Source organism: Mixophyes fleayi, chromosome 10, assembly GCF_038048845.1.
Source record: "Mixophyes fleayi isolate aMixFle1 chromosome 10, aMixFle1.hap1, whole genome shotgun sequence".
NCBI classification, from domain to species: domain Eukaryota; kingdom Metazoa; phylum Chordata; class Amphibia; order Anura; family Limnodynastidae; genus Mixophyes; species Mixophyes fleayi.
Genome location: NC_134411.1, coordinates 39,535,207 through 39,562,580, shown reverse-complemented (window position 1 = coordinate 39,562,580; position 27,374 = coordinate 39,535,207). Strand labels below are relative to the sequence as shown.

Sequence of the window (27,374 nt, the reverse complement as noted above, 5' to 3'; positions counted from 1 at the left end):
AGGAGAACAAAACAGCATACAGAGAGATACAGTTCAAGTATCAATTTAATAATAACTATTACCACTTAGAAGTGGAACATGAATGCAAGATCAATAGAGTACAGGATGCCCTGATAAACCACGGCAGTGTATGGAAGGGTAGCACCAATCACCGGAGTTCCACAATGTAAGCAGAATACATAGTGAATGTAGAAAACAGCAAGGGCTCCAACGAAGTGAGATACAAATACAAAGTTCATTGAAGTGCAGAGAATACTGCAGGTGGTGGAGCACGGCCGTTTATACAGGAGAATAAACAGTCAATGAAGTTAACGGTTCAGCTGAAGTGTAGTAAGCATCAGCAACAGCGAGTATCACTAAAAGTCAATAGAATGTGAGTTCGATTGTATCCATAGATGCAATAACAAAGAAAGAACACAGACACCACTGACATGTGGAACGAGTAGACAATGGTCAGCAATCCATGCAGAGTAGCTAGCTGGTGTTGATAGCTGAGATCAGTGGAATCGGAAATACAGCAAAGATGAGCCACGGCTTACCACAAGAGTGTGAACCAATTCAGTAGTAGCAGTCAGCGGTGTAGCTTAGCAGGCGTTGATCACAGCGATTACCACAGATGAGTGGAACAGGTGACCAGAGGCCAACGAACTCCGAGTATGCAGCAACGATGACCCACGGCTTACCACAGGGATGTGGAAAGGATAGCAGCAGTCAGCGGTGTATGCAGAGTAGCTTAGCGGGTGTTGGTTACAGCGATTACCACAGATAAGTGGAACAGGTGAGCAGAATAGGAATAACGGGAACAAGCAGCTGAACCAGGCCAGGTGTAGACTTGGAGAACCAATGAAGGACAGATGAAAAGAGGAGCCTTATAGAAGGAGGGCTAGCCAATATTACAATGACTGGAACCACAGGTGAAGTTATCACAGATGTAAGGCGTGGCTGACAGACTGTACCAAGAAGGTTTAATAAAAGAATCAGTGCTTTGAGGCTCGGGTGGAGACACCCGGGGAGCGGAGTGTGACAGCCCTCTTCTACTTTGAATGTAAGATATCACATGAGCAGGGCCATCCATACCCTTTTTTTCATGTCTGCATCTATTTATTTTTATATTTTTTTTTAAAGTATGTTTTATTAATAACATCTTATCTTTAACAATGTTACAAAAATTCTCAAAAGGTACATTAACGAGTATATGTACATATAAATAAACACAATGTATAACAATTTCTCACCGTGCTTTTACAACATAAATTTGACTGTGTGTTAATCTCGTACCATGCAGATGTTGTTTTTATTTTGAACAAAGCAGAAAGAAATAATAAAAAGAAAAGGAAAGAAAGGGGGGAATAAGTAAAGATGTAGGGCAAGAAAGGGGAGGAAAGAGAATTAGAGGGATTGTGGGAAGGAGTTCCCGCCTTTAACAAGAAGGAGTAGTCAAATCCATTAATTTCAATGAAGGATCGGTCTGTACTAGAATTGAAGCAGGGGTTGATTATGGTATGAGGCCCATGGAGACCATACCTTGTGGGAAGACACGGAGGAGCCCCTTAGCACACTGGTGATGTGCTCCATTTGGTAAGTATGCCAAACCCGACCACAGACCATTTGGAGAGTAGGGCGTGTGAAATTTTCCCAGGAAGCAGCTATCTGGCAAGTAGCCGCGCTGATTATGTGCCGGAGGAGCTTATGCGCATGTGTAGGAATGTCCGGGAGAGGCAAGGGCAATAATACATGCTTAGGGTCAGTGGGTATGGGAGTATCGAGGACCGCTGTAGCGAGTGTGAGAACCGCTGTGCAGTACGAGCGTATTGTGGGACAGTCCCACCAAATATGCATAAAGGTGCCAACTTGGCCACAATTTCTCCAACATGTGGGGTTTGTTTGTGGATATATCACGTGAAGCCTAGAAGGTACATAGTACCATCTGTGGAGCAATTTATGAGCATTTTCTTTAATATGGACATTTATGGAACAACGCGCTGTCCACTCATAAATGTCTGACCATTCTTCTGGATCTAGAGACGTTCCCAGGTCCGTCTCCCACTGCGTCTGGAATTGGTCCTTGACCTCTGTGGAGGTGGGAAGTAAAGCATTGTATAGTGTGGAAATGAGACTTTTTTGAGGATGATCCAGAAAGGCATAAATTCTCAAACACAGTGGGAGGCCTAGATGATAACTGAACCTTGACCTTTTGGTGATAGTGTCTAATCTGTAAGTATTGGTGGAACTGTCCCATCACAACCCCGCACCGGTCCGCTAACTCTGAGAACTGATGGAATGTTAGGGTCCTAGTGATATGGTTTAGCAACAATACTTTACCCTCCCCTGCCCACTTTGCGTGCATAGGGCATACAAGGCGCTTAGGCTGGATTTGACCAAAGGGGCACCATTATCGAAGGTGCAGGAGATAGAGATGCCATTCTATTACATCGGGACCAGATTGAGAGGGAGAGGGCTATTACTGGGTGAGTTCGAGCTTGGGCTGGGCGTTGTGCAGCTAGAAGCCAAAGAGCAGAGCAAATCAGTGAGCCCCCCAGGAGATCTGATTCTATATCAACCCAGGCTCTAGTTCCAGGCGGGGAGTGCCATTGGACACATTGAGCTAAACACTCCGCATAATAATAATTTCTGAGGTTGGGGATGCCGAGGCCACCTGCCATGGGATGACGTTGCAAAATACGACCAGAGATTCTGGGTCTCCTATTTGACCAGATAAATCGCATTACAGAGGCTTGCAACATTTTTAGCACAGAGGGGGGAATTCTAATAGGAAGGTTATGAAAAAGGTAAAGCAGTCTGGGAAGCAAGTTCATTTTCACTGATGTAATCCACCCCACCCAAGATATCATAAGTTTATCCCAGGAGATCATGTCTTTTTTAATAGAAGCTATAAGTTGGGGATAGTTTGCTCGGTAGAGACTTTCCACATTTCTGGTAAGTGTAATACCCAGGTATTTAATACAGTCGGAATTCCAGTGAAAAGGGAAGTTTAGTTCCAGGAGCTGCTTTAGCTTAGGGGAGATATTGAGATCCAAGATATCTGTGTTAGCCGTATTGATCTTAAAATTCGATATTATAGAGAAATGATCAAGTTCTTAGAATAAGTTGGGTAGCGATGTTAGTGGATTGGTGATGGTAAGGAGGATATCATCCGCATAAAGTGCTATCTTATAAGTGCTAGAGGATAGTTGTATGCCGGAGATATTAGGGTTTTGACGTATTTTCATGGCCAGAGGCTCTATGATTAATGCGAATAAGTGGGGGGAGAGGGGGCAACCCTGTCGGGTCCCTTTTCGAATATGAAAGGCTGATGAGGAACACCCGTTCACCTGGACAGAGGCAGTTGGATTGACATACAAGGCAGAGACCCCTTCGATAAAGCGGTTTTTGAAACCATATGCTGTGAGGGTTTTCATCGTAAAGGGCCAGCCAATGCGGTCAAATGCCTTTTCGGCATCTAGGGACATGAGAGAGGGTAATTTATATTCGTTAATACGTTGAATGAGATCAATGGTCCGCCTGGTGTTGTCAGCTGCCTGCCGGCATGGGACAAATCCAACCTGGTCGTGGTGTACTAATTTCGGGAATACAGCATTCACCCTATTCGCAAGGACTTTGGCATATATTTTCAGATCCACATTAAGTAAAGAAATAGGCGGTAGCTGCTACAGAGGGAGGGGTCTTTGCCCTCTTTCGGAATAACCGTAATCTGGGCTTGAGTCGTGTCTAGATCAAAGGGGTTCCCATCAAGTATGGCATTAAACCAAGTGCTTAGCTTTGAACTGAGAATCCCTGCAAATTTTTTGTAGTATTTGGCAGGGAGGCCATCCGTACCCGGGGCAGAGGCTTTCTTCAAGCTACGTAGGGCTGAAGTGGTTTCTTCAACTGTTATAACTAAGATATTGGATCTCTGAGCCCGATAGCTGTGGGAGGTGGCAGGAATGCAGGTACGCATTTATTTTGTCATCTAGATCAGGAGGTGGCGGGTCTGATTCATTCAAATTATATAGTGATTAATAGTTGACTCATACCACATCCCCTGAAGAAATCTGCTCCTGCAGATGAAACGCGTTGGGCCACGCCCACTTTCGTGACGTCATCAGGATATGCGGTTCATGCGTTCCACTGTGGAACGCACGCCAGGCTCTCCATCATCATACTGCAGCATCGCTAGGGACACAGTTATTATCGGTTCCTGTGAGCTCCACCACTAGCCTTCCCGATTTCACCCTGTCTACCATCGTGATATTTCCCGGATGACCGCAGCACTTATCAGGTATCTGGACAGTTTTTGCATCCCCGTCTGGGATTGCTGTTTGTTTTATTAGGTCATCTTGAGCCATTTTTTACCAGGACTTTTATTAGTGCATCTATTTGGACTGCATTTTTGCACTTTCCGGATATTTTATTTTATTTTTATTTTTATTTTTACTCTTATTGTTGTTTTTATTTTTCATTTCAATGTATGTATTCAATTATCAATATCCAATTATTGTTGATAATACCCATTCCCCTTTTTTCTGGAATGTTTATTTATGCTAATTAAATTCACAGTTTTTTGCAACTCTGCACCATTTCATGGTCAATTATCTTATTCTACCATTAGTTACTATTTACATTATAGATATGTTCTAGGCAATTTGAGCGCAATTATTTGTTATACAGTGATGAATAGTATGTCTGAAATTCTTTCAATAAAGAATTTGGATTGTATGTCAATTGCCCTTGGGAATTTTTAATAGATGAGATCACATTGCGTGGGCACTTCTGGCGGAGTTTCCGGGCTAGTAGGGAGTTCGCCTTGTCACTTTTCTCATAAAAAAGTTGCTTGGTCCATTTGAGGTTTCGGGCTGTTTTTTGGGATAAGACCGCATTGAGCTGGCTTCTGACTATCGTTAGCTCCCTCAGATGTGACTGATCTAGGGAACCCTGATGCTGAGTGAGTAGAGAGAAGTCGGGTTTCCAATGCAGATATCTGCTCCCATTCTTCTTTAGGAGGCAGTGATACTAATAAGACGTCAACGGATTGTAGCCTTGTGTGCCTACCAAATTTTAGACAGGGATATGTCAGGGGTTTCATTTAGGGCAAAGAATTCACTAAGCGTCTCTGCTATCTCTAGACATGTCGTGGGGTTAAGTAAGAGAGTATCATCCAACCGCCACGTTGGGCTTCGCCTAGGAAGACTTGTGACATCTAATGGAAGAGATACTCCCATGTGGTCTGTCCAGGCAAACGGATGGACCTCGGCCCTGCGAATCTTAGTGGCCAGTCGAGTGTCAATCAGATAATAATCTATTCGAGTGTATACGTTATGGGGGTGAGAATAGAAAGTATATCCCCTGCCAGTGCCATTAGCCATCCGCCAGGCATCCAAGAGGGAATTCTCTTTTAGTAATATGGCAAATCGATTAGCCTGTCGGACAGAATGCTCTTGGCGCTGAGATGAAGGCATGGTCATTGGTGTCCTATCAAGAGAGGGTCAAGGATCATATTAAAGTCGCCCCCCCATAAGCAAGTGGTCCTCGGCATGTTTATCTATACGGCTAAATAGCTTCTGAAGAAAAGGGATTTGGGCACTATTGGGGGCATAGCAACAGACTAGTGTGACCGGTAGCTGACCTAGTGTGCCTACTAATATGAGAAAACGGCTGTCCGGGTCTGCAATCGAGCGGCACACCACCAATGGGACGGATGGTCTTACCAGGATGGCCACTCCTCGGTATTTAGAGATGGCTGAGGCAAAGAATGTCTGCGAGAAGAGCTTTCCTTGAAATGTTGCATGTGGTTCAGTTAAATGGGTCTCTTGGAGAAAAACTATATCTGCCCGTGATTTTTTAAGAGCAGTCATAAGTGTAGAACGCTTCTGGGGTGTGTTTAACCCCTTAACGTTAACTGTTAGTAACTGAAGAGACATGGTACAAGTTATATTCTAAAATATGCCGCTGAGGGGCTCCCCCGAGTCTGCGTCCCTCCATGGATCATGTTAGGAGCATAACTTGACAGGCGAAGAGAAGAAGCTTGAAAAAGATTAGGAAAATGGAAGGATAGGAAATGAAGGATAGAGGAAAGTTTAAGCCATCTGCAACCAGCCAAGGAGGGAGAGTAAAGACCGGTCATAGGATGTCCGGTCTACGGTTGCTCGACTTCGGAGAGATTGGAAAATGTTGCTACCAAGCGCAGCAACAAGGGGGTGCAAGAAAAGGAAGGGGCAAGGGGGTTTCAAGTGGGAGTGGAGATCGGGTAGTGAGTGAAGATGAGCAGGGGCATCAACAATTAACGAATTAAATCGGTTTACAAAACATTAACCTGTGTAGTAAGGCTATTATCTGGACAATTGCGTGACAAAAGTAACTAGTGTTATATGAGTTTGGTGAGTTTTCTGGTCATAATAACTATAGAACTATAGAAAATTAAACATTAAACAGTAAACAGCAAACGTCAACATTGCATAACAGTCCACAGTCACGTATTAAAAAGTGGAGGACTAAACTGTGAGCTTGGAGTGGCATGACCCCTCGGTAGCTGCGGGAGCGAAGGTGATGGGCGAACGGCAGTGTCCTCTCCGTGCTCCTATTGCAGATCAGCCGAAGTCAACTTGTATGAAGATCACAGATGTGCTGCATTAATACCTGCAAAGAAAAGGGAGGAAAAGAGAAGAAACAACAGGATGGGAGAGCGACAACATCCGACGCCTTCGAGGGACAAGTCACCGAGGTACAGGGTCATGTCCATTGCCCTCCATGGGTTCTGTACGTTGAGTCAGCAAAGAGAGACCAACAGTCCAGATTTTCAGTTTCCAACCTTCAACAAAATCAAACTGTGTCACATTCGGCCTGTGGGAGACCCCGTGGAGCCCGTGGGGATGCCGACGTGAGCGGAGATGGCGCTGTGCTAGGAGGTAAGCCTAACTTTTCCAGGATAAAAGCACCCTCTGCAGGGGTCTTTGCAAAGAGAGGCCTGGACTCCGTGAAGACTTGGAGCCGGAAGGGAAAGCACCAGTGATAACGATATCCATGGTGACGAAGAGTCTTTGTGGTATCCTTCAACTCTCTGCGTTTCTGGATGGTGAGAGGAGATAGATCTGCAAACAACTGAATGCTATTTCCAAGGTATTGAATGGAATCATGGTTTATTGTGGCCTGGATGATTTTTTCCTTGATGTGATAATAATGCATGCGAAGGATAACATCCCTAGGCCGTTGGCCTGGAGCGGACCTAAGCCGCAGCAACCTGTGTGCTCTATCCAGAAGCAGGTCAGCATCTGTGGCGTCCACTAGGATGGTTTTAAAGAAGCCAAGTAGAAAGCCTGGAAGGGCTAACGTGTCCACAGTCTCAGGGACGTTTTTGAGCCGGATGTTATTCCTACGGGCTCTATTTTCCATGTCCTCACATTTCTCTGTTGCAAATTTCATCCGTCTTGGTCTCCAAGGCATTGGTGCGATCCCCCAGTTTGCTAATATCTTTGTGGAAATCCGTGATCGCTTGGCGCAGTTCAGTGTGGAACGTTGTCTTAATTTCCTGAACCAGGGAATTGATTAAGAGTCTCGTTGTCAGGGGGATTTCGTCTTCTACTGGCATATCAGAACTTGGCGAGTGATCCCGCTGATTTCTAGCTGGGATTAACCTCTCAGTATCTGAAGCCCTTTTACTTCTGTTGCTTGTAGTAGATTGGGACCACAGTAAGTCTAAGCCCCCACTCTGTGAGGGGTACCGATTGGGAGCAGAGGTGTCGGAAAGGTGGGATATTTTATGCAGGCCCTTCCGGTGGTATAACCAGTAGGAGCTGCAGTACTGACCTGTGCAGGATCACAGCAAGCACACAGCTGCTGAGTGATCCGCGGCACCGTCACCCGCTGCTCCGGGGCACAGATGGGCAGATGCGCGGTGCAGGCTGCTCCAGTAAATAAATGCCACAGGTGTTCTTGCCAGCGATATAGTCCCTCTTCAGCGTGGTTAACGTGTTGTACCTCTCAGTTTCCACAGCCAGACCTCTCCATTAGGCGATCATGTCACTCTGGATATCGGTGCCGACCGGAAGTTGGGAGCTGGACCGGAAGTGAGGGGGAAAGAGTCGCCAGCGGCACAGGAGATCACAGCAGTGCCAGTAATGCGAGGTCTCGGGCCACGAGTGCAGCAGACAGACCCCGATCCAGGTAAGGCTTTGACAGCTGGTTTAACTTAGTTCTCTCCGAGGGCGTGGAACACCCGAGCCACCATCGGGTCCGCGAGGAGCAGCTGTACAAGGAGTGCCAGGGGGGGGTCATGCTCCCATTTGATGTTTTTTGTACTGTTTTGAGTTAAATTAGATTCAATAGTGCAAAAAGTGACTGGGAGGAAAGTAAACCATTTACCAAATAGTCTCCATTGTAAACCCAATAGTTCAGGGAAGTCAGACAAAATTGGTCTGGAAGACAGAACCTCAGACAATCTGGAACTAATGTACCTAGACAGTCCTTTCATAGCTGGAGGGGCAAAAAAAGAAGATTTAGACCAGTCCAGTTGTTATAGATAAACTCAGAGACAAAGGGCTAGATTTACTAAGCTGCGGGTTTGCAAAAATGGGGATGTTGCCTATAGCAACCAATCAGATTCTAACTATCATTTTGTAGAAGGTACTAAATAAATGAAAGCTAGAATCTGATTGGTTGCTATAGGCAACATCCCCACTTTTTCAAACCCGCAGCTTAGTAAATCTAGCCCAAAGTCTTTTCATAATATGGTGGTTTATTATGTACGTACGGTACAGACCATTAAATAGAAAATGAGCAATGGTAATTATTAATTATTTTCATATCTCTTTTATAGACTCAAACCGTAAAGGCAATACATAGATAAATGCATCATTTCAAACATTAAACCAATAATATCACACCATTTACATGTCATCAACAGTTCATTTCAAATTCTCTTTGTAGTCCCACAGCAACTTCAGTTTTTTAACATCATGGGGGGGTACATTTCTTAGATCAGTTGCAATTTATAAGTTTAGATTAATACATTACTTCATAAGCATGAGTCTAATTTCTGCTAAAAGATTACATATTAATTTGTCAGCTAATATTGTTAACGCATTACATCCTAAGCATATAAGCAGAAGATAACCTGTATTATTCAACTTCCATTTTGGATATATTGATTATCCATATAGCCGCAATGCAAAAACAAGCATTAATAAACAGATTACAGACACTTCTGGAAAATCAAAAATTCTGCTAGTCATAAACGGGTAGGATTTCATGCCAAAGCTTTTCTGACACAAAAACAATCAGGGGACTTTAGGAAAGTACAGGATTTACACAGGTTAAACATATTGAAAGTATTTTGTATTTTCAACTTTCCTTACACCATGCATTCTCAGACAACCAGACGGTGATAGCACTAATATGCAAACAAGGAGGTACCAGAAGTACAGTTATTATGAAAGAGTTAACACCAATCACGACTTGGGCAAAAAGTAACATCAGCGTTCTCTCTCACATGTAGCAAGCCAAAACCTCATAGTGGAAGATTATCTCAGCTGTTATTAGATCACCCAGGTCATTAAATGAGGAGCTGTTCTTGGCTACTGATACAAAAGTTTGTCTTACCATAAATATGTTTAATGGCAATGGGCCAGAATACCAAGCTGAGTCAATTTTTTTACATGCCACAATGAGAGAAGGGGATAAATACCTTAACAAGACCCTGAAAATTTCACCTGGGACACATATACTCTCCATTCCCTCTTATCCAAAGAACTCTGAGAAAGAACAAAAAGGAAGCAATAAATGTGATCACAATTCTCCCACTCTGTCCTCGGCTACCATGGTTTGTCATAGCCTGGATTTACAAAGGCTGAACAAATTCATTATGCTTCTAAAGCCTCTGTAGCCTCTATTGTGCCCTGATTTCCTGTGCCGAGGACCAGTGTCGAACCCAAACCTTAATCCACTCTTCTTGATAAGGTGGAAATTCAGGGCTTGAATCATTAAAGGACGCAAACAGTGTTTTCGCGTGTATAATCTGCACAATTACTCTGCACAGCCCCAGAACTAGGGGTGTGCACCGGGCACTTTTAGTGTTTTGGGTTCTGATTAGCTTGAGGTTTTGGTTTCTGATTTGTTTTGCCAAAACACCTGACGAAAGGTTTTGGTTCTGATTTAGGGTTTTGGGTTCTGATTTATTTTTAAAAAAGCATAAAAAGCGCTTAAATACATTATTTTGTTTTTTTTACACTCCTACGCTATTATTAACCTCAATAACATTCAATAACAATCATTTCCACTAATGTCCAGTCTATTCTGAACACCTCACAATATTCTTTTTAGTCCAAAACCGCGGTAGCTTTCTGGACTGCGTAGTGGAGTGGCCCCGGTACCCAATTTGGTACCGGGGCCACAATATATCACCCTCAACAGGTCTGAATTCCACTGCACAGATGGCGGACACCGGATGGACGTCTAAAACCAACATAGATGTTAAGACCGCAGTTCCTCTTTTTTGAGACTGCACAAACAATTAACGTAGTAATATAAATGGAAGTTACTATTTTTTTGAACTACAGAAAGAACGTAGTAATAAAAATGGCAGTTACTCTTTTTTGGAACTACAGAAAGAAAGAACGTAGTAATAAAAATGGCAGTTCCTCTCTTTTGTAACTACAAAAACAAAGAACGTAGTAATATAAATGGAAGTTACTATTTTTTGGAACTACTGAAAGAAAGAAAGTATTAATAGAATCGGCAGTTACTCCTTTTTGGAACTACAAAAACAAAGAACGTAGTAATAGAAATGGCAGTTCCTCTTTTTTGGAACTTAACAAGAATTATATAATTTTGTTTATTCAGAAATGATGAGTCTCTCTATTAGAGTGTAATGCCCCTTAAAACTCCTTTAAATAAAATAGTACGTATTCTAGGAGACCCTGTTTATATATTTAACTTGGTTCTGCAAAAATATGCATGATGATCACTGGACAGAGATCTGTAATAGAGCAGCGATTAAAGTGGCCTGATTAAAGGTCATGTAAGATCTTAAAGCACTCACAATTATATAGAGACTGTATTCTCATTAAAGACACTGCCTAACGTGTCTAAAAGTTGGCACTTATATAGCGCTTGCTTCACTGGGTGATGTGAGCAAGCGGAGTGTGTTAATATGGAGAGACCCTATCTAAACATTAATATGATAGAACAAATTGCAGCGCTGTATACGCTGTGTGTAGGTAAGGTAGGGATCTCAAATACCATGACACTCTGTTTAGCCTAATCCCTGACAATGTAATATCACGGAAAGCCTATTTGCTTATCAAGGGCAATGCCTAGCTTCTGCTAAATCAGACAGAGTATGCAGCGCACGTCTAACACCAACATAGCTGTGCCGGTGACATGGCCTGCAGGAATATCTCTGATGGAGATAGAACTAGGCCCCAAAGAGCACATAATGCCAAAAAAAGAGTTGCAAGATGGAATTGTCCTTGGGCCCTCCCACCCACCCTGATGTTGCTGAAATAGGACATGCACACTTTAACAAACCAATCATTTCAGCGACAGGGCCTACCAAACTACTGTGGCTGAAATGATTGGTTTGTTTGGGCCCCCACACAAAAAAAGCTATTCATCTCTCCCTGTACAAACTAAACTGGCTCTACTGAGGCAAGATGTCGTCCTCATTCTCATCCTCTGATCCCTCGCCCCCGTCAGTGTGTACTTCCTCATCCTCACACATTATCAATTCGTCCCCTCTGGACTCCACAACCACAGGTCCCTCTGTATTATCTGGAGGGCAGTGCTGTACTTGATTGAGAAATTGATAATTCATTTTTATGAACATCATTTTTTCAAGGTTCTGAGGAAGCAACTTCCTTCGCCGCTCACTGACCAGGTTCCCCGCTGCACTAAAAACTCTTTCCGAGTACACACTGGAGGGGGGACAACTCAGGTAAAATAGAGCCAGTTTGTACAGGGGTTTCCAAACTGCCTTTTTTTCCTGCCAGTAACAATATGGACTGTCTGACATGTCTATTTGGATGGTGTCAGCAAAATAATCCTCCACCATTTTTTCAATTGTGACAGCATCCAATGCAGCGACAGTAGACATGTCTGCAATGGTTGGCAGGTCCTTCAGTCCGGACCAGATGTTATCAGCATCCCCGCCAGCGGCTCTTTTAGGTAAACTGAGCTTTTTCCTTGCAGCCATAGATGTGGAAGAAAATGAGGGTGGAGCTGTTGGCATGTCACGGTCCTCTTCAGAGGACAATCTCCTGACCAGCAGGTCTTTGCACCGCTGTAGACTTGTGTCCGCCGGAAACAGAGACACAACATACGCTTTAAACCGAGGATCGAGCAAGGTGGCCAGAATGTATTCCTCTGACTTTAAAAGAGTGACCACCCTCGGATCCTGGCAAAGCGTACGAAGGGCTTCATCCACAAGAGCTACATGCTTGGTGGAATCGCAATGGTTTACCAGCTCCTCCCTCACTTTCTCCTGTAATATAGATTGCAGTACCTATTCTTTGGAACTGCTTAAAGAATGAACGTAGTAAATGTAATATAGATTGCAGTACCTATTCTCTGGAACTGCTTAAACAATCAACGTAGTAAATGTAATATAGATTGCAGTACCTATTCTCTGGAACTGCTTAAAGAATAAACGTAGTAAATGTAATATAGATTGCAGTACCTATTCTCTGGAACTGCTTAAAAAATGAACGTAGTAAATGTTATATAGATTGCAGTACCTATTCTCTTGCACTGCTTAAAGAATGAACGTAGTAAATGTTATATAGATTGCAGTACCTATTCTCTAGAACTGCTTAAAAATTGAACGTATTAAATGTAATATAGATTGCAGTACCTATTCTTTAGAACTGCTTAAATATTTTTTTTTTAAATTAATTTTGTATAATTTTTAAAATAATTTGTTTTAGTAATTTTTAAGAGATTTTAATAATTATAAAATTTGTATGGACTTAGCACAACAAAGCACAGGACTAAAGCACCACTGGACTCAGCAGGACAGACACTGGCCAAAGCACCACTGGACTCAGCAGGACAGAGCACAGGACAAAAGCACCACTGGACTCAGCAGGACAGAGCACAGGACAAAAGCACCACTGGACTCAGCAAGGACAGAGCACTGGACACAGGCATAAAGCACCACTGGACTAAGCAAGGACAGAGCACTGATCACGCAGGAGCACCACTACCCTACACACCCTCCCTTTTCCCTGATGTCAGGCGAAATGAAGACGGCGGCCGCAAGGTGAGTATTTATGACATCCGAGTATCGCAAGATCCGACGCGAGACTTGGATGTCATAGCCTCGTTTCGGATTCCTTTGGCGGCCGGAAGTACCCGAACAATGCTCGGATCCCGTCGGATCAGCACTGTTTGGGTGGGCTCGGATTAGCGGAATCCGAGCCCGCTCATCCTTACCAAGAACCAGACCATATGCCACAGAACGCAACAACGTTCAATTCATCTTTGAGCACAAAGGACACTTACTTGAGTCTGCGATTTCAGGAAGGGGACACGGTGGGGAAGGGGCGTATGCCCATAGGCAATGTCCAGTAGTGCGTGCCAAGCTCATGCCGCAGCGGCCGATTCAAGCTCTGGGCATCACTTAGGTACTTGTTTTTCAGCTGTATCTCTTGCTTAAGCTACAGATCTAGTCTACGTGCTGATTTACTAGTGATGATGGCTGAGCATGCAATGCTAGAACATGTGTTTACAAGCATGCAATGCTAGAACATGTGTTTACAAGCATGCAATGCTAGAACATGTGTTTACAATCGGGAGAAACTGCAAAGATTTATTTTATGTACATTAGTCATTAATAATCATATAATAACATTAATAAAAATTAAATAAAACTTTTATTATTTTTAATGTTTTATCATTAATACCTATATTATTAACAGGTGGCATTAATTGAACAGTATTTTTTCTGTGCCTTCTTTTGTGAGTTTATAATACACATAGGTATTGGACATATCCTGCAGTGTCTTGTTTAGTACAACAGAGCAGGCCTAAACCATATTCGTCACCACACGAATCTTCAGATCCGCTTGAATTCGGACGTACATATACCCAACTTATATGCATTTTTTAAAAACAGACATAATGTTCAGTATACGTCCCTTAATGAGTCAGACCCTGAGTGGTCGTTGCTCAGGAGCAAAGGAATCACTAGTCAAGTAATCAACATTTTGTTACACACTAATATATGGAAGTTTATCTGCTACTGCAAACAAAGATCCATTAGTCCAATGGCACCAAGTGTTCCACAAGTATTGGATTTTCTACATGAAGACCTAAATGAGGTATCAAAACTCTGCAAGTTCAAGTTTCAGGATTAATCATCCCTTTGTATTCAAGCATTAGCATTGAAAAACTTAGTAATATATTTTTTCCAAGCAGTTAAGAGAATTCAACCATACATTAGACGCTTTGCAACACCATGGGATCTTTATCTCATACTGGACTTATAGTAAAAAGTCCCTATGAGCCTTTACAGGAAAATGTTCTGCTATGGCTCACTCTTGGGGGGATGCAATTCGGCACAAGGTCCCCGGAACAGTCCTCAGAGACCCATCGCTTCAGATTTTTATCTCAAATTTCTGCTAATTTTCCCTCACGTCCCATAGGGATGTGAGGAGAAAATGAGTAGAGATTCTGTACTGTGCTGGCTGGTAATGTGCACAGCCGGAAATCTCAGTGATGTCCAGAGACACATCGCCGGCTACTGTAAAAAAAATTATTTCTGGGGGCATTTACTTCTGCTACATGAATAGGAGAAATACATGTATTATGGAGGAAGGATCCATTTCTGAATATTGTTACAGATAAAGTGATATTAAGGGAAAATCCAAATTGTTTTGCCTAAATTAGAGTCTGATTTACATATAAATAAAGAAATTGCATTACTGGTATTTTGTTTACAAGCAGAAAATGAGGTGAAGCATCTACATAGACTAGATCTGCAAAGGACAAAGAAACTGAGGAAAACAAACCAGTTCTTTGTCTTACCATCTGACATGCAAGATGGATCTGTGTGGTCATCACAGACATATAAGGAGAAAGGTCTTGAGCAGGGCCGGACTGGCCATCTGGCACTTGGTCAGATGGGCCGGTCTGAGCGGTCAGTGCACTGACCATGCACTGCACGGTGTGTGCACTGACACTTCCTGGTTACATGTGCCGCGCATGGCACATGTCAACAGTACAGGTCCTGGAAGGCAGCTGATGAGGAGCGGAGAGAAGCAGACAGACAAGAAGCTGAGAAGGCAAGTGCAGAAAACGGGGGGGAGAGAAAAGGTGCCAGACAGAAAACAGGAGAAAAGAGAGAGATTAGTAGGACACTAGTAGTCTTTATTATCAACAGCTGTATAATATACCCAACAATTTTACACATTTATTTTATAAGAAATTGTTGCCCATAGTAGAGCAAATAGGGACAAATTACAAATGGTCTGCTTACATTCTACATCATTTGATATTTGTATAGTAAAAGGTGATGAGAGATATTTCCATTAAGTCTCAAAGTAATACTTTCACCATCATCTGTCTGACACCCTCTTCAAAAAGCATTTCTGTACATCTTATTTTAGTATCTGTCTCCATGCTCCCACTGGTAACAAACCTTCATGGATTACAGCCAAGTACTGAGACGTATGCCACTACTCTCATCTTCTTTTCACAGACATCTGAGGACTGTACTGAGCATCTTTGGCTCATCTTTCAGGTCCCAATCATAGTCCAAATGTCACTCTGCCCAAATATTTTGATGACATCTTACAGCTCTATTTTAAGTACCTTTTCTGGAGCTGATAAGCCATCTCCAAAATATATTGCTGGACAAAGGTCAAGGGGGGGGATATTATTATTTTGCCAACTAGTGTGTGACATAATATGACTTGGGAGCACTTTTGTGGCATAATATCAACTGGCAGCACTATTCGGGCATAAAATCAACTGGGGGCACTTTTGTGGCATAATATCAACTGGGGCACTATTGGGGCATAATGTCAACTGGGGGCACTTTTGTGGCATAATATCAACTGGGGGCACTTTTGTGGCATAATATCAACTGGGGGCACTTTTGTGGCATAATATCAACTGGGGGCACTTTTGTGGCATAATATCAACCGGGGGCACTTTTGTGGCATAATATCAACTGGGGGCACTACTGTGTGGCATAATATGATTTTGGGGCACTACTGTGTGGCATAATATCAGTTGGGGGCATGTACTCAGGCATAAGGGAAGGAGGAGAATGTTAATATAATGTGGGAGGTAGGCTATTAATTTAATGGTGGAGTTTAGGTGGGAGCTATTTTTTTAATTGGTGCTATTTTATTTGTGGGGTGATGTGGGTTAATTTAATATTGGGGCCTAGCAATTTAAGATGGGGTGAGTGGACCTTTAATTTAATGCTGGGGTGGTTTGGGGGCAATTAATTGAAAGTGGGGCTGTTTGGGAAAAAAATGTCTATTTATTAAATGTGAATATGAATTATTTAATGGCAGTGATGGTTGCGGGAAATAGGTATATTTATTAAACGTAAATGTTATTTAATTTATTGCTGGGGTTGTTTGGAGGGAGGGAAATAGGTTTATTTATCATCATCAGCTATTTATATTAAATGTGAATACTAGTATTTTAATGTTGGGGCTGGAGGGAGGCCTAATTATAAAACATGGGTTGTATTGATTAAACGCCAGGGCTGGTTGGAGTTTTCTAAATTACATGTACCCATTTTTTTTCCAAATAGGGCCTCCAACATTCCAGTATCCAGACAAGCAGCAATTGAACTAAAGACACCAGTAGCCACAGGTGGGGAAAGTAACAAGACAGATAGGAGAGAGCAGGACAGTCTGCTAACTGTCCTGAATCTGTGGGGAAGTCCCGAGTTTTGGTGACTGTCTCGTTTTGTGAGATTTGGTCCGACTACAAGGACAGTTGGGAGGTATGTCCCGCTTCACAATGTACTGCTTGTGAAGGCAGAGCTGCGTGCAACTAACAGTAGTACACACAGTATTGCCTGTGTATTTGTCTAACATTTGTCTAAAATGATAACCATGTTACATAATAGGGATCCCCTGTCTTAAATACCTCAGGTCCCCCAAGCATTAATCCAGCTCTGGTTAGCAGGAGGGAGCGGATAGCTGCTCCAAGTCTCTGGATAGGACACAGCCTGCAGAGCAAGCCGAGGAGCTCTAAGTTGCATGAGATTTCTTAATCTTAGCATAGATAAGTACAGTGGATTGGGGTGTTGTAATGTGTTTCTGGGGTGGGAGGTGGCGTGATGTGGATGGGGAGGACTGGAAAAATGTAATGTTTTATTATAATGTATGTATCAATGCCCCATGTTGACTATGCCCCCAACATAATGTGGCCACGCCCTTGGCGCCACTGCACCGCGGTAACACAGTTTTTCCCTGCTCATCAACCGAGGTGGGCCTGTCTGCTTCAAATGCCAGGGCTGATTTTTAGTCCCAGTCCGGCCCTGGTCTTGAGGTACTCAAGATTATAAAGGAACATTCAACAAGAACAGTGGCAATTTTTTGGGTTCAAAAAGTGCTCGTATCGTCAAGTGAAATGTATAATGCGGCAGAATGGTCTACAGACCACACCTTTAAAAATCATTATATGCTGGATGTGACACCAGTAAATGAAACTCAGTTTTGAAGGCGGATCCTTCAGACTTGATATAAATATTTTATTTTGTGCATTTAATTTGGTGTCACTGGTTATCGGTTCACCTTATATTATTACTGCTTGGGTACATCTCATTGGTCAGTACTGCCAGGAAGTTCGAAGAGGAAATAAACAAATTATATTTACCATACAACAATGATCATTGTGAGGTTCCACTCAGTTATTTGATCACATAATCTCAGAGCAGCACTGGAGAGATAAAAGGCAGAAACGTAGAGAGACGGCTCTTAAATTGTAAGACAAAAATAAAGCTCTTCAATATTTATATAGTAATGTTCTATTGGACTAGTGCATAATTAAGATATTGAAATACTCTATTTCAAAATAATATTGAATACAACATGGATGCATAGATTTTTTTTTGTAACTAGAAATTCTATACAATTTTCAAACATAACCATAAATTTAACAAATGTTCATTATAGATGACTGCTGGAGTTTTACTCATCTCTAGATAAGATTGTAACAGACAATATTTAACCGGCCATGTTGACATATCGATTTTATAGCCATTTCTAATTAAGACAAGTATGACAACACATTAAACAAACATCTGTACTAACGAATGTTTGTTACTTTAAAATATATTTTTAAACAACTTTATTAAATTACTTGTAGTATTTATTTGTTCCTTATTTGTTGTAGATCAGCTATGGTGCAACAAATTCTGTGTTAGGTGACAGAGATTTGTATCCAAGATTTTTCCGAGCTGTTCAAAACGAGCGCACTATTTATTCAATGTTATGTAAACTTCTAGAATATTTTGGGTGGACGTGGATTGGAATTTTAGCCTCCGATGATGACAGCGGAGATACAGAAACCCAACTGCTTATAAATTATGCGGCTAAAAGACGCATCTGTGTCGATTTCATCATAAAAATGAATATTTTTAATAAAAATTGGATAGTAAACAAAATTACTGAAATAATTTCAAAATCAACTGTCAAAGTTATAGTACTTTGTGGAACGTTTTCTCAGTCTTTCGTAAAATGTCTAGATGAATTATTTCATGTGCTCTTGGACCAGACCTTAGTCCTGAATCCTCACTGGGCATATAATAAGTTTCTCATGGATCAGTATTTCCCAATATTTAATGGTAGTTTGGCAATTGAAAATCTACCAATAACATTTCTTGATATTTTTACATTCTTTAAGAAATTCAGTCCTGAAAATTACCCTGAAGATAAGTTGCTTGAACATATTTGTGCATTATACTATGGTTGCTGGTCAAAAAACAGTGAAGTGTGTCATTATTATGGCTCCATATATAAAGTAAAAAATCTTGTTAAATGTTCCGGAAAAGAGCTAATTATACGACTTCGCCAGTTTTCCTACTATGGGATTTACCCACGAGTGTATTTAGTAGTCTTGGTTATTGCTCGCGCTCTACGTAACATGCGCTTAGTCCTGGACAATGAGCATCAGAAAATGGAAACTAAACTCTATCATTTTAGACATCACGTAAGACACATATATTTATAACTTTTGGTCTCCAACTAAAAAAATCTAAAACTAAAAGTAGCTTCCACATAAAGTATATAACTAAATACATATTACTTAGTATAAAGATGAGTAAATATCAAAGGCTTTAATTTTCAAATCAACGTATTACTTTAGAAATATTGTTCAGATTTCTGGTGAACTGACTTAGTGAACCTGGGAACCACAGAGAGCCTTGAGAAAATCCAGATATTTGATACTGACACAAATCACTGAAGAAGTGTAATTATTAGGTGAAACTCACCGGACTCTCCAATATTATACTGTAGACTGGGCAATTACAAGACCCGGAAGTCAGTGAGTTCCACTGCAGAACACAGGTAGAAAGTTGATGGCAGCAATTCTATAACTAACAATGACTGTCACTATAGATATACAGCATGGATGTATCGTTAATCAATAAAAAGTGATTTTATAGAACTAGCCCAGTGACTCACTAATTTAGCCACACTCCTACTTGCATACACTAAGAGGCTGCACAGAAAATTGGAGGAGTCATCAGAGGATGCACTTCAGATCCCAAGCGTGAGTATCACCATTCTTCAATTAGAAGCCGTCGGATTTCAGATAAGCTACTTATCTTGATGTTTGTTTTATTCCGAGGTAACTCACTATTGGATAGGATAAAAAAAACTGCAATTATGTGCAATGATTTTGTGCGTGGAGAAAGCAGGTACAGATAACAAGTGAGAGAATAGGTTGGCTAAAAATAATTGCAGAGGCTGATTTAGGAAAGTACCTTGGAACTGTACATTTGGACAAAAGAACTATTGGCAAAAGATCTTGACAGACTTTCCTTGAATTATATATTTATGGACATATCTAGAATAAGACTGTGAAACTAGAAGATTCTGTGGATAAAATTAGATTAAATACTATATAGTAAGTAGATGGACTGGTCCTTCGAATACAACATATTCACCTACTTGTAGACAATAAGGGAAAGTGCGGCACTGTATATTGACGCACTCCTAGTCTCCCCAGGACTTTGCTGGGCCAGTGCGACACTGCGTCCTATTCATGTACTGAGTCCTATTCACTTTTTGTGACAGAGCTCCTCACAGTGACTGAAGGAGAAGGTGCTCTACAATCATAATGTTTTTCCATATCTTATGTTGAATATATTAAATATACACTTAATCTCTAATTTATCTGAGTCTAAATAACCATAAACTTAAATTGTTTATTGGACATTTTAAGCTATCCACATATTGTTACAATATTTTGCTCTTGCTACATTTATTCTTTTGTTTTAAAGTTACATCACTACTTGAAGAATCTTAAATATTCTCCTAATGACTCAACTCTAGTTTTTGATGAAAATGGAGATTTTGTCACTGAATATAATATTTATAATTGGATAATGGGAGAAACTATGGTAGTGAGATCATTGGAAGTTGGTAAATTCACAGCATCAGATAAAGATCAGCAGCTTTTCATCAATGAAAGTGCAATAATATGGAAGAACGATGACAATCAGGTTAGGTGCAACCACTGGTTATTTAATATTTATATATTACACACCAATGGACAACATCAATTGTTGCTTCTGTAAATAATATGTCTGTAAATGATGTGTTCTTATGTCAAATGTTCACTTACCTATTTTGGATGTAATGGATCCCTTGAAGTCCTTATCCCATGCTCCGGTCATAGCGGCCACAGATTCCTAGTCCAGGAATTCAATTCATAGTAAGAAACAGGAAGTCGCTTTAGTGCAGCTCCCTGTAGGCTGTGTCTTTGGACTCAGTTGTTGCTGGAGTCCTAACCTGGACGGCCAAGAGTGATTTCAGGTACGATAACCTCTTGGGGCTCTTTCAACAGCCGACGAAGGAGGCGAGGAGGGTACCACACCTACACAAGCAGGCCTGGCCTCAAGTTCTTTGTAAATATAGAACAACAGAAAAAAATCCTGTGCTGAGCTGTAGGAAAGCATAAATATACAAGCAGCTGAATAACAGAGAAGGGTAAATGCCAAAACCTAAGACTAGGATACAATGTATGAAGAACATTTCTTACAGCGCTAGAATAAATGAATATACAAGAGGGACTAATATCCAAACACAATCAATAATGATATGATATCATAAAATGATATAACCAAACATTTAATATGTCACTAAAGAACAAAAAAATGTGCACACAATCGTAAAATGATTAAAAATCACAAGAGACCGGTCTCATATGGGTTAATTGGTCAATAATAAAAAAGGGATAAATAGAGTCTCCCCGATATATTGAAAAAGGTGAAGAGTATAGATTCTCAGTTCAAATGTAATCTCAGTATTGGTCTACAGTGCTGAATGTAGTAAATGAGTAATTACTCATGATGGTGTCAACAAAGTACTATGTCCGCAGCACGATGGATTGAGAAACGAATCTTTGTGGTAAACATAGCAACCGATTCTTTACATCGTATATAGGAACTTTGAGATAATAGGTCTGTAGACTAGATGGATGCAGCTTCACTTACAGGTCCAAATACCAGCATATGAATATAATAGGTGATATGTTCAACCTTTTATCGGAGCTGATTCAGCTCCACTAGTTGTTTGTAAGAAAAAAGGCAGTATATTACCTTAGTAGATCCCTGCTTCCACAGCAGGACTTGAGGTTTAGCCGTGATGAACAGCGATGAATGAACACTCACTGCTAGCGTGTCTGTTCACTTACGAAATGTAAGTCCAGCTTCAATAGGGTAAGTAAAGCGAGGTCATCATCAAATAGAGTCCGCCGTCCCGTGGATACTTGGTATAATAGACTGATAGCTTGAGAATCCTGCATGTCGTGAGTATAAACTCTTGAGACAGCTGGCTACTGCAGATAGCTTAGAAGTGCCTCTATAAAGATAATCCTTGGTGATCTTAAGAATCTTTAACATGCATGAGAAAGGTTTCCTCTCCCTCTTAAACGTCTGATGCGTTTCGTTCAGCTCAGCTGAACTTTTTACTTTTTCTGCCTTTGAAAAAGTTCAGCTGAGCTGAACAAAACGCGTCAGTAGTTTAAGAGGGAGAGGAGACCTTTCTCATGCATGTTAAAGATTCTTAAGATCACCAAGGATTATCCTAACAGGAGCACAGGAGCATAGGAGATCATACAGAGTAAGAAATGTAAGGAGTAGAGAGGACTCTTGCCAAACTGTCAGTGTGTCGTTGTTATGTACTTGCCCTTAGTTTTGCCCTCATTCAAGATGGCCGTGATTGCATCATGAAGTTTCCATCTTGGATCTCTGTTATGAACTTGCCCTTACAATAGCCCTTATCCAAGATGGCCGGGACTGTCTCATGAAGATTCCATCTTGGATCCCATTTCCTGTTTGGGCCTAGAAAAGGCACTTCCTGTTATGAAGCCTTTGCACGAGTATTGTGTTTGTCTCTGAACCAGATGCTTCCACAGAACCTTGCCTCCTTGTGATTTGGACTACAAGTACTTGATACTTCCACCAGACCTTTAACCTCTTGTTACTTTGGACTTTATTTGTTGGACACTGGAGATTTATTTGTATACCAAAATAAATCCTTTTGAATTCAGAAATACCTGGCTATTGGGCTCGTTTGTGATACCAGAATCGTGACAGTCGTTGTCTCTCATCTCTTCACAATCCTCCAATCCCCGCTGCCTTTTTGCCACTTTCAACACACTCCTTTGCCCCTTCCACCCCTCCCATCCTCCATTACTGCTACAGACTTTGCCTCCTCTTTCCCTTCCAAAACTGAGGCAGACATAAAAACTCCTTCTCCCATCACTCTTCTGCCATCCCTACCTCTCCACCCTCCTCTCCCTCCTGCCACCACCCATCAAAACACTGATCCACTTACTGAACATTTCTAGTCTTGACTACTGAAACCTTCTCCTTACTAGCCCCACCTTCTCTCATCTCGCTCCCATATCGCTCCTCCTCGATCTACACTTAATACTGTCGCTAGACTTATCTTCCTCTCTCACCACTTCACTTCTGCCTCGTCTCTCTGCCAAGACTTACATTAGCTCACCTTCCCCTACAGAATCCTCTTCAAGCTCCTCACCTGCACGTACAAGGACCTCTCCAACTCCACTGCTCCATACATCTCCACCCTCATCTCCATACATACTGCCTCCCACCCTCTCTGCGCACTCTACCCACAGTAGGAGGGGCTTTTGGTGCTACCACCACTCAGCTCCTTAGCATAATTGCGATTTTCTATATACAGTTTAACATTAGCATTTGTATAGCCAATTGAATAGATTGACTCCTATTTTTCTATTTTTGCGTTTGGTTTGTGAATAAGGAATACATTAATTCTTAAAGCGCAACGGAGATGGAAGTGTAATAGGTGGTGAGTCATTTGAAAAATTTCAATTTGGATAAAGGGCACTTTTTTTTATTTTTAACTCAAAGTTTTATTATATAAAGATAAGTGACACAATCAAAAGGAAAAAAACTTGAATGAGACATTAATCAACCAATGTCACTTTCCATGGTAGAAGTATATGATATTGAAGGGGTGTAGGGCAGGGGAGGGGGGAAGGATATGGTCATCAAGTGAAAGGAACTAAAAGGAGCATGAGCTCCCAAAGGAGGGGATGTTGTCAAATCTGTGGTATGGTATTCGGGAAAGCAATAGGCCCGATGTTATATGGGGTTGTATGGGGGAAGAGTTATTTAGAGGGAGAAAAAGTGCGGGACCCTAGGAATAGAGCCACGGAGCCCAGATTTGATGGAATTTATCTTCTTTGTCTCATAGTAACGAAGTGATTTTTTTCCATGTTGGCAATGAACCAGACATAAGATGTTAGAGAAGAGATGTGGGGGGATCCACCCGCACCAAAATTTAGCTATCAGGCATCTAGCAGCCGCCAGAACATGTGAAGCCAGTTTCGCAGAGTCAGCATCAAGGTCCTGTATAGGGTAGTAGAGCAGGAAGGTCCATGGATTCTTCCTAATAGTGCATTGGAGAAGGGAGTAGAGGAGACCCGCAACCCTGTCCCAGAAGGAGGACATGACAGGGCACGACCACCAAATATGGGTGAGGGTGCCTCGGTGACCACAATTTCTCCAGCAATCAGGAGAAGCAGACTGATACATCTTTGCGAGCCTATCAGGTGTAAGATACCACCTGTAGTAAACTATGTAAGTGTTTTCTTTGATTAATGTGGATATAGAACTAGAGGCCACATTCAATCTGATGGTCTCCTAGCAGTCCTCCTTCGGGGGGTGGGCCAGGTCCCTCTACCACTCTCTTACATGTGTATTCCCAGAAGGCAACATTTTCTCCAGTGGGAGGTTATACAAGGAAGAATTCATGCTCCTCCGCAAGGGGGGCGAGAGGCAGAGAGATTCAAATGTGGAGGGGAGGTGAGTTAAGGTGTCCGACAGGAGAGACAGGAGAGACAGGAGGAAGTGCCGAACCTGCAAATATTGGTAGAAAGGCGGATGAAAGTCAGGAACTCTAGAGCAAAGAACGTCATAGGGTATGGGCCTTCCTCACTCAAGGAGGTTTCCTGCAAATCGGAAAACCGCTGTGTTCCATATCCGAGGAAAAGATTGGGACATACCAGGAGGGAAGGCAGGGTTATGCCACCGGGGTGTGATGGGAAGAGGGCAGGAAGAGACAGAAAGATGGCGCTTACAGTTCTCCCAGGTCCGAGCAGCAAATTCCAAAGTTGGAAAACATTTGATCAGAGCCCTCCTAATATCAAGAGGTATTCCCCAAAGACCCGATAGGTCAGGCAAGGAGAGATAGGCAGCCTCTAAGTCTGCCCATGCATGAGAGGCGGGAGGCGCAAATGAGGAGACCATTGAGCCAAGCTGCGCCGCCCAGTAATAGGCCTTGAGGTCGGGAAAGCCGCTGCCTCCACGGCTCGTGGGTTTTTAAAGTAGCGCCAGTTGGAGCCTGGGAGGCCTGCCCCGCCAAACAAATTTAGTTAAATGTTGTTGCATAGAGTATAATTCGGACAGAGGTATTTTAACAGGCAATGTCTGAAAAAGGTTGAGAATTTGGGGAAGAATAGTAATTTTTACCGCAATGATCCTGCCCAGCCACAAAATGATTAGAGTCCGCCAGGAGAAAATGTCTGATTTAAGTTTAAGAAAAAGAGCTGGATAGTTCTCCTGATATAGCGACTCGAAAGAGGTGGTTATGTAAACCCCAGATACTTTGATTTTTTCTTCTGCCATCTGAACTGAAAGTGGGAGGTTAGATCACAGCAATCCTGGGGAGGCAGATTAAGAAATATGGCTTCAGATTTTGTTATGTTAATTTTATACCCGGATAGCTTGCCATATCCCATGAGGAAGCCGAACAGGTTGGGCAGAGATGTTCTTGGTTGCTCGAGCGTGAGGAGTATATCATCGGCAAAAAGAGAGAGCTTACTCTCCAGACCCGTCTCCAAACCCCTTATATCTGGGGAGGCTCGGATAGTAGCTGCCAGAGGTTAGATGAACAGGGTGAAAATTAAAGGGGAGAGAGGGCATCCCTGGAGGGTACCATTACTAATTAGGAAGGGATCAGAAGGAGAGCCATTAATCATAACCTTAGTGGAGGGGTGGGAGTATAAGGCCTGTACCCAGAACAGTAAGTCCCCAGACAGACCAAAATGCCTGAGAGTTTGGGTCATGAACTGCCAGGAGATCCTGTCGAAGGCCTTTTTGCCATCCAAGGATAAAATAATGGAGGGAGTTTTCCTAGTGTTGAGTATGTGAATAAGGTCAATGGTTCTCCTCGTGTTATCCCTGGCCTGCATACCAGGGACAAAACCTACCTGATCATAGTGAACTAAGCCAGGGAGTACTGCGTTCAAGTGATTGGCAAGAATCTTGGCATATAGTTTCAGGTCATTGTTGAGCAGAGAAATTGGATGGTAACTAGCACAATTATGGGCATCTTTTCCCTCTTTGTGGATCAGGACTATCCGAGCCTCCAGAGATTCTTTGGGCCAAGGGCTGCCCTTCAGGATAGAGTTAAAGAAAGTGGAGAGGCAAGGGGCCAGGAGAGCTGCAAATTTTTTATAGTAAGCTGGCGAAAACCCGTCAGGGCCAGGTGCCTTACAAGCTTTCTGAGCCTTAATATCCTGCTCCACCTTCTCTAAGGAAATAGGTTCCTTGTGAAGGTCAGCGGCCTGGGGGGTCAGCTTCGGAGGACGAGCGCCCTCCAGGAATTTCTCAATACATTTCGCCTGTTTCTGATGGTTCAAGGCATTAGGGGGTTGAGGGAGGTTGCACAGTTTTAAATGATAGTTCTGAAATTCCAAGCGAATTAATTTTGGATCATAGACCAGGACCCCCGAGGAATACCTGATAGCCATAAGATTACGGGACGAAATTTTAATCCACAGTCAAGTGGCCAAGAGCTTATCCGCCTTATTGTCCTTTTCATAAAAAGGCTGATTCAGCCATTTTAGCTTGCTGGCCACTCGTTCGGAAAGGAGCAAGTTGAGCTCACCCCTTACGGAAACTATCTGTTTAAATACAACAGCGTCCGGGTTGGATTTATGTTGTACCTCTAGCTGCTGGAGGGAAGTAGAGAGGCGCATAGTTTCAGCTAGTCTTGTCTTCTTGGCGTGTAAGGGCACTTTTTAAAGTTGTTGCTTATTTTATTGACTATTTGTTTAAGGCCAGTGTTATAGTCACTGAGGTTAGATTTTGTAAGCACCGTGTTCTTTCACTGGTCATTATTTAAACTATTTAAGAGGGAATACTGAAAAAAAAATAGTAGAACCCTCTGGTCTCCTAAAGATGATGAATAGTGTACTGATAATAGTAGTGACAAGAAGTAAAGGAGTAATGAAAGCGGAGGTGGTTTTTTTTTTGGTTTTTTTTAAATAATGAGATTATTGCAACTATAATACAGGGCACTGCAGATAGGATTGGGAATATTTGGGCAACTCTAGAAACAGATGAGAGAGGATCTTTGAATAGGAACAATTTTTAAACCATCAGGACAAGAAGAGGAATTGGAGAGATCATCATCACAGTTTATTTAGGCACCACAGAATCAGTATCGCTGCACAAGAGAAACAATCAGTGAAAATCAAGACGAGAAGGGACAATAGAGAAGACAACTATATTAAAAGACACAACTATAACAAATGAAACATTACACAGAGGATGAGGAGATAGGTGGTAAGGAGGACCAAACTCATGAGAGCTAATATTCAAGAAGGTCAGGGAAGCAATATATGAATCCACCAAT

At 42.0% G+C, this 27,374-nt stretch overlaps 1 protein-coding gene across 1 annotated transcript in view; it reads left to right on the top strand.

Moving 5' to 3' along the window:
- LOC142104174 (vomeronasal type-2 receptor 26-like) overlaps nt 1-27,374 on the top strand; it is a 53,225-nt gene that overhangs the window by 7,898 nt on the left and 17,953 nt on the right. The window contains exons 3-4 of the mRNA XM_075188698.1: nt 18,349-19,164; nt 20,462-20,683. Of these exons, the coding sequence (XP_075044799.1) occupies nt 18,349-19,164; nt 20,462-20,683 (1,038 nt within the window). The remainder of the gene's footprint in view (nt 1-18,348; nt 19,165-20,461; nt 20,684-27,374) is intronic.